The sequence below is a fragment of the Physeter macrocephalus genome, chromosome 6 (assembly GCF_002837175.3).
Source record: "Physeter macrocephalus isolate SW-GA chromosome 6, ASM283717v5, whole genome shotgun sequence".
Lineage (NCBI taxonomy): Eukaryota > Metazoa > Chordata > Mammalia > Artiodactyla > Physeteridae > Physeter > Physeter macrocephalus.
In genome coordinates, this window is record NC_041219.1 from 42,563,587 (window position 1) to 42,571,408 (window position 7,822).

Genomic DNA, 7,822 nt, shown 5'->3' on the forward strand with positions numbered 1-7,822 from the left:
CCCAAGGTGACTTTTTGGAGATGGGGCTTTTGGGAGGTGATTTGGGTTGAATGAGTTTGTAGGGGTGGGGCCATAATCCTAGGGGACTGGTGTCCTTATAAGAGGAGGAGGAAACACAGAGGGGTCTCTCTTTCTCTGCCTGCACCGGCACAGAGGAAAGGCCCTGTGAGGACAAAGCAAGAAGGCAGCCGTCTGCAAGCCAGGGAGAGTTCTCACCGGGAACTCAATTGGCCAGCACCTGGATCTGGGGCTTGCAGCCTCCAGAACTATGAGAAAATACATTTTTGCTGTTTAACCTCCCAGGCTGTGGTGTTCATAAGCGAGCTTATGTAACTTGCTAAATGCTTGCAACTATGTGGAGGGAGAGTCAGGATGACAGCCCGGGAGCCCGACTTCTGAGCCCGGGCCTGGATCTCCACGCCATGCTGCATGGGAGCCTTCTGTAGCTTTCCTTTGATTGGGGTGTGTGTGTGTGTGTGTGTGTGTTTTTTCCAGAAACTCTCCCAAGAAAAAAAGTCTGTGAGGTCCTCTTCGGAAGGAACCATGGGGACTGTACCTCTGCCACCAGCCGGGCGTGGGAAAGAAGGATCCCACGGGACAGGAGAGGATGAAGGCAATTGAGCCCAGGGGCCTCTGAGTGGAAGAAAAGGGGACCACGGCGGTGGTGGGGCAAGGTTGGCAGAGGCAACGCCTGGAGACTCAGCGGCTGACAGGTCTACGAGGGTCTTGAGGGCTCTGTCAGCGGTGAGTGTCACACTGTAAGTTAAGGGAGGTCAGCCTGTCCCATCCCTCCCTCCTTCATGTGTGTAACTCATTTCTTGGACTCCTTCAGCCCCCCTGCTCCCTCCCTCGCATGCAGAGTCAGCCCATGTGAAACGTGTATTATTTGACCCCAGGCTCTATATTAAGTGCTGACATCAGACAGAAGGGCTCCGGGAATGAAGGGTATGTTGTGTTCTCTCTTCTGTATCAGCTCAGCTTGTGTTGGCTCTCTGTCCTCCCCCCCACCCCAACCTGGGCAGTAATCGCTGGAGAAGATTCTGGGTTTGCACAAAAAAGGATAGGGAGGGTGGGAGGGAGGGAGACGCAAGAGGGAAGAGATATGGGGACATATGTATATGTATAACTGATTCACTTTGCTGTAAAGCAGAAACTAACACACCATTGTAAAGCAATTATACTCCAATAAAGATGTTAAAAAAATGAAAAAAGAAAAAGTTAAGGTAAATTTAAAATAAGTATAAAGAGAAGTAAGTATCAGGGTAGGGTATAGCAAAGTCAGTTTGTGGTACACAGTACGATCTGAACAGTTACAAATTTTAAATTGTTGAATTTTACTGCTTTGCTTTTAGAAATGGAAATTTATAAAAGTGATTCAAGAAGCAATACTTTTGAAATTATTTGAGTCTCAAACCTTGCTTTAATTATAAGCTTTGCTTTTAATTTCAGAAAAATATAATCATAATAGGGGAGAGATTTGGCTTTCAGTGAATTCCCCACGTGAGTATTTCACTTGGTGAATTCATTCTATCTCAAGGCCACCTCTACATTTCATTATCACCTACTTTGATTTAATTAAGAAATTATCCACCAAGAGAAGTTGAGTTAAATATAAAAATGGAAGTGTCTTGAATTTACTCAGTTCCATCCTCTAAAATCTGAATGTCCCTTCGCACTCTGTTGGAAATGGGAGAAACCAATGATCTGATCTTTACCTTTTTTACTACATTCATCTGCTATCTATGGAACTATGGATGGAAAGAGGATAAGCCCATCCGTGGAGGTACCACAACCTCTTCTTCATGGCACAGGTGAGATGGACTTAAGAAGGAAGGATTTGCCTTCCATGCACATGGTGTTTCTCCTTGACTGAGCTCTCCAGCAACACAGAAACTAGAAATAAAATAAACCTGTGATAATCTTTCTATTCACTTTTCTGGACAGAGAGTCTGGCTGAACGTATGTCCTATTCCATTTTGCAACGCCTCTCAATGACCAAGTTTCCTAAGTGCAGATTCTTCAGTTTTTGGAAAATCAAGACAGCATTCAACTGAACTCTTTCTACCCCAGTTAATTTTTTCCCATTAAAACATTAAAAGTTAATTAATTAATTAAAGTTTACATGAAACACACATAAAAGTGCAAACACATGTATACATACCCATTACTGCCAGCCATATGATAATCATCTAAAGAAGCAGAAAAAAAATTGTAACTATAGGGGAATATACATTCTAGCTGATAAGACAAACGTGTACCCCACAAATAATGTGGGAACAATAACACAGCCAGAAATGCTGCATACCAATACAATTTCAGCCTAGATACATAAAAGAGGAGTTGATATTGTAATAAGCGGGTGAAAAATCCTAAACAGTCATGTGTAAACTTGTGTCTTACCCCCTCCGCCACTACTCTACTGCTCGATACTAATTAGGCAAGAAAAAAAGAATCAAATGGCTAGGGATTTTAACTTGAGGAAAACAATGAGAATTCTGTTCATAAACATGAAATTAGCTGCTCATTAATTTTGATTATTTGATTCAAAAGAACAATATTAGATGAATAAAATTGAGATATATATATATAGATCAGGGCCAAAATCTTTGGAAATATTACCCTCCCACCCAGTGCATTTAAAAATTAATGATAAATATGAATGCCATGCAGATATTTATGTCCTACTAACTGAGCTAATCGTGTGTGTGTGTGCGCGCGCGCGCGTGTGAAGAGAGATTAAAAGGCATGTGTATATATACCTCAGTGAGGAATTCCTCACATCAACTGTCTGATGAGAGGAAGAACTGAACGGTCTGGAGCTCTGAGTCCCCGTTCAAAGCTGCATGTCAAACTCACACCTTCCTTTGGGTGAGAGCCCCGCCCCCGCTCTGGGCTTCTGTTCCCTCCACAGAAAAGTAAAATAGGAAGCTTAGGTCTTCCCTAGGGTTCCTTCCAGCTCTGACACCCTCCTGTGGGCAGGGAATCTGTGTTATCACCAGGCCTCCTCAGCTTGCCCTGAAGGAAATGCACCCGGGGCCCCCCCGGCACGAGGAAAGTTCCTGAAGGAGAGGGCTTTGTTCTCCCCCGAGACTGCTGTCCCATGAAAGCCACACTCAGCTGGGCTGGCAAAAATCCCTCAGGACTGCCCACTGTGAGAAGATGGGAGAAGGGGCTGGGTCATTTTGTCCCTGACTTCTTCCATGAAGAACCAGTTCTGCTCGAGAGAGCATGGAAAGCCGGCCAAGTGCCTAGGAGAACATTCAGAACTTTAGCAATCATTTCTCTCAGCCCTCTCAGCGTGCAGCTCCTGAGGCACAGCAGAGCACTGAATTCAAGTTCATCAAAGTGGAGACATCCCTGGCGCTCCACTGGCTAAGACTCCGCACTTCCACTGCAGGGGGCAAGGGTTAGATCCCTGGCGGGGGAACTAAGATCCCACAGGCTGAAACAAAAACAAGGTCATCAGAGTGGGGGATGCATTATACAATATGGCGCCTCTTCCCCTCACTCACGTCTACATGTACGGGACTCCCAACCTCCTGTCCAACACCCGGTCTCTGCTTCCTCCTACTTTTCCCAGACCTCTCCCTCCGGGCAGTTAGTCCCAGGTTCCTGATCTTGACCTGGATCTTAGCATTTCCCACCACCCCTCCTCGCGACAGTTCCATAGCCTCTTTGAACAAGGTTGAAAAAGTCCCTCAGCACTAATCCACCGCTTCCATCTCTAGGCCAGGGCTATGTTTCTCCCATTTCCCTCTAGATCCCCCTCTTATGTGCTTTCTTCAGGGAACCAGCAGCTCCCAGCAATGCTCTGGGACTTTTCACAGTTGAGTTAGAGGTAACAGAGATGCTAGGATGATGCAGAGAGGATTTAAAGTCTGGAGGGGCAAGAACATCCAGAAACCACATGGGCTTGGCTACGAATTTGGCTTTCCCATCTGGGAGGCTGAAAATCTTTATTTCACCCATCCACAGGGACGAAGATGACATTCTTCCGTACGAAGATGTGAAGCGGCAAGATAGTGACCTGTCAGCTGAAGAAAGAATATTTTTGGAAGAGTTTCCCATCTTGAAAGGGGAGCTGGAAGTGGGCACCAGAAGGCTCCGTGCCCTTGCAGACCACGTCGACACAACCCACAGAACACTCACCAAGACCAGCATGGTGGCCAATTCCATCGCTGTGGTCTCAGGAGCCATGAGCATCCTGGGCTTGGTCCTTGCTCCGGCAGTAGCAGGAGGAAGCCTGGTACTCTCCGCTGCTGGTAGAGTTTTGGGGAAAGCAGGGGAGGTCACCAGCACCTTGACCAACGTTTTGGAACGCTTGCACAGTCAAGAAGCCCAGGCTTATGTCGGTAGCCTAATGCCCACCCGTGGCCAAGAGGTCAGGAGAGCTGGGGCAGCCTATGTCGTGGCTGCCGGAAAGGTGGTCCAGAGTTGTGAAAGCACCATCGAGGATATCCAGAGGAGCATCCGTGCCTTTCAGATAGCCAGGGCCCACCCGCGCCTGGCCACTGCTGCCGAGAGTCTCCTGACCACCGGCCAAGTCTCAGCCCGAAGGAGCAGCCAGGTGCAAAGGGCTTTTGAAGGTACCACGCTGGTGATGACCACAAACGCTCGCTTGCTGGGTACTGCAATGGCTGGCTTCTCCCTCAGCGTGGGCTTGGCCTCCCTCCTGAAGGACTGGAAGCAGCTGAAGGAGGGAGCAAAATCAGAGCTTGCGGAAGAGCTAAGGGCGCAGGCTTGGGAGCTGGAAAGGAAGCTGACGGAACTCACCCAGTGCTATGAGAGCCTGCAGCGGAAGGTGAGGCTGTGGTTTCCCTCGTGGGTGGTGCTGGAGGAGGGGGAGGCTTTAACTGGGGCTTATGGGCACCAGGGTTTATGGGAAGGGTGATGAGGAAGCCAGTGTGTGTGTGTGGAGTTTGCATGCACGTTCCCAAGGACATGGGATGTCTGGTGGCCCTGAAGGTGCAAACGGTATCATGTTCATCTTGGAGATAGTGGCACCAGTCCTGGAGAGACCTGGTCATGCCTTCTGTTTCTCCCTCAATGCTCCTTGAGGTCCATGTGCTGGGAAGAAGAGGGTCTTCCCAGTTGTACAGAAGAGGACACTGAGCCACAGGGAGTGTTACGGACTGAAACGTGTCCCCCTAACATTTATATGTAGAAGCCCTAAGCCCCAAGGTGACTTTTTGGAGATGGGGCTTTTGGGAGGTGATTTGGGTTGAATGAGTTTGTAGGGGTGGGGCCATAATCCTAGGGGACTGGTGTCCTTATAAGAGGAGGAGGAAACACAGAGGGGTCTCTCTTTCTCTGCCTGCACCGGCACAGAGGAAAGGCCCTGTGAGGACAAAGCAAGAAGGCAGCCGTCTGCAAGCCAGGGAGAGTTCTCACCGGGAACTCAATTGGCCAGCACCTGGATCTGGGGCTTGCAGCCTCCAGAACTATGAGAAAATACATTTTTGCTGTTTAACCTCCCAGGCTGTGGTGTTCATAAGCGAGCTTATGTAACTTGCTAAATGCTTGCAACTATGTGGAGGGAGAGTCAGGATGACAGCCCGGGAGCCCGACTTCTGAGCCCGGGCCTGGATCTCCACGCCATGCTGCATGGGAGCCTTCTGTAGCTTTCCTTTGATTGGGGTGTGTGTGTGTGTGTGTGTGTGTTTTTTCCAGAAACTCTCCCAAGAAAAAAAGTCTGTGAGGTCCTCTTCGGAAGGAACCATGGGGACTGTACCTCTGCCACCAGCCGGGCGTGGGAAAGAAGGATCCCACGGGACAGGAGAGGATGAAGGCAATTGAGCCCAGGGGCCTCTGAGTGGAAGAAAAGGGGACCACGGCGGTGGTGGGGCAAGGTTGGCAGAGGCAACGCCTGGAGACTCAGCGGCTGACAGGTCTACGAGGGTCTTGAGGGCTCTGTCAGCGGTGAGTGTCACACTGTAAGTTAAGGGAGGTCAGCCTGTCCCATCCCTCCCTCCTTCATGTGTGTAACTCATTTCTTGGACTCCTTCAGCCCCCCTGCTCCCTCCCTCGCATACAGAGTCAGCCCATGTGAAACGTGTATTATTTGACCCCAGGCTCTATATTAAGTGCTGACATCAGACAGAAGGGCTCCGGGAATGAAGGGTATGTTGTGTTCTCTCTTCTGTATCAGCTCAGCTTGTGTTGGCTCTCTGTCCTCCCCCCCACCCCAACCTGGGCAGTAATCGCTGGAGAAGATTCTGGGTTTGCACAAAAAAGGATAGGGAGGGTGGGAGGGAGGGAGACGCAAGAGGGAAGAGATATGGGGACATATGTATATGTATAACTGATTCACTTTGCTGTAAAGCAGAAACTAACACACCATTGTAAAGCAATTATACTCCAATAAAGATGTTAAAAAAAAAAAAAAAAAAAAAAGGATGTCACCGGAACCTGCTCAGCCTGATTCCCATCAGGAAGGATCCCCTCCATCCTCCCCACAACAGAAGTTCTTGAGCTCCTCAAGACACGGGAACCTGTAGGAACTCTCCTGGCTTCCCCGTTCATCCATCTTACTCCTATTTTTTTCTTTGCTATGTTTCAGCTGCTATTTTAAAAGTAGTGTATGGACATTCAGTACAACTTTTTAAAATTCAGGAAAGTAAAGAATAGGGGGAAAAATAATGACCCAATCAAGGGTGCTGGTATTTTGGTGGAGAATTTTCTTCCTGTGCTTTTCTTGCTTTGGGCATTACTGCCTGCTGGGGACCCGCTCTCAAGGCTGCATTGTAGAGTAGATTTTTTTTCTGTAACTCACTGAGTTTTCTTTCTCCTCCATTCTCAACTCCCTCATTTGCCTACAGATCTATAACTTTCCATTTTGTTGTTTTCACTTAGCAATATTTTCTACCCTTCCATGTTTCACAGAGTTTTTATGGACATTGCTTTTCCATGTTGCAAAATATTCTCTTGACTGTACCTACAACGTTTTAATTAGACATATATTAGTCATCACTTTGTTAAGTGGCCAAAACCAATTCAAACTGGCATATGAAAAAGAAAAGAATTTATTGGCTCATGTACTTAAAAAGCTTAGGGGAACAGTGGGCTTCAGGTGTGTGTGGATCCAGAGGATAAAAATGATGTCATTGGGCTTCCCTGGTGGCGCAGTGGTTGAGAGTCCGCCTGCCGATGCAGGGGACACGGGTTCGTGCCCCGGTCCGGGAGGATCCCGCATGCCGCGGAGCGGCTGGGCCCGTGAGCCATGGCCGCTGAGCCTGCGCGTCCGGAGCCTGTGCTCCGCAACGGGAGAGGCCACAACAGTGAGAGGTCCGCGTACCGCAAAAAAAAAAAAAAAAAATGATGTCACCAAGCATCTGTCTTTCCATTTCTCAGACAGGCTTCCGCCACATTCAGACACCGTGGCCTCAGCACCTCCAGGTGTGCCTGCTGCCAGCTGGGGGACTCCCACATGGAGAGGGGAGGGGCAAAAGCCCAGGGACCCACTCTGACTGGTCAGGACTGGGTCATGTGCCTTTGCTGGTGCTGGTTTCTAGGATGGGCTACGGGAACTCTCTTATGATCTAGGGGCTTTAAGTAGTCATCCCAGGCCATGTGGCTCCTGCTTTCGTTGCTGTTATAATCTTTTCATGAGCATAACAGTAAGTAAACAGCTTTCGCCCCATTTGACATTGTTCTCTTAGTGTGCGTGAGCATCCTTAAAGTTCCGAATAAACATTGTCAATAATAATACCTGCACAGGGACTTCCCTGGTGGTCCGGTGGTTAAGAATCTGCCTTCCAATGCAAGGGACGCAGGTTTGATCCCTGGTCAGGGAACTAAGATCCCACATGGCATGGGGCAACTA

The 7,822-nt window shown here is 48.6% G+C and overlaps 1 protein-coding gene across 1 annotated transcript; it reads left to right on the top strand.

Moving 5' to 3' along the window:
- Window positions 1–3,907: 3,907 nt before the first annotated feature.
- Window positions 3,908–6,345, top strand: LOC112065873 (apolipoprotein L6-like). Its single transcript, XM_028491464.2, has 2 exons — window positions 3,908–4,801; window positions 5,671–6,345. The coding sequence occupies exons 1-2, from the start codon at window positions 3,908–3,910 to the stop codon at window positions 5,794–5,796; spliced, it is 1,020 nt and encodes a 339-aa protein (XP_028347265.2). The 3' UTR covers window positions 5,797–6,345.
- The last annotated feature ends 1,477 nt before the right edge of the window (window positions 6,346–7,822 follow it).

Excerpts from the sequence above, each read along its gene's own strand:
- LOC112065873 (XM_028491464.2), top strand. The coding sequence starts at position 3,908 with ATGGGCTTGGCTACGAATTTGGCTTTCCCATCTGGGAGGCTGAAAATC. Across the intron at positions 4,802-5,670 it reads ATGAGAGCCTGCAGCGGAAG|AAACTCTCCCAAGAAAAAAA; the intron begins GTGAGGCTGTGG and ends TGTTTTTTCCAG.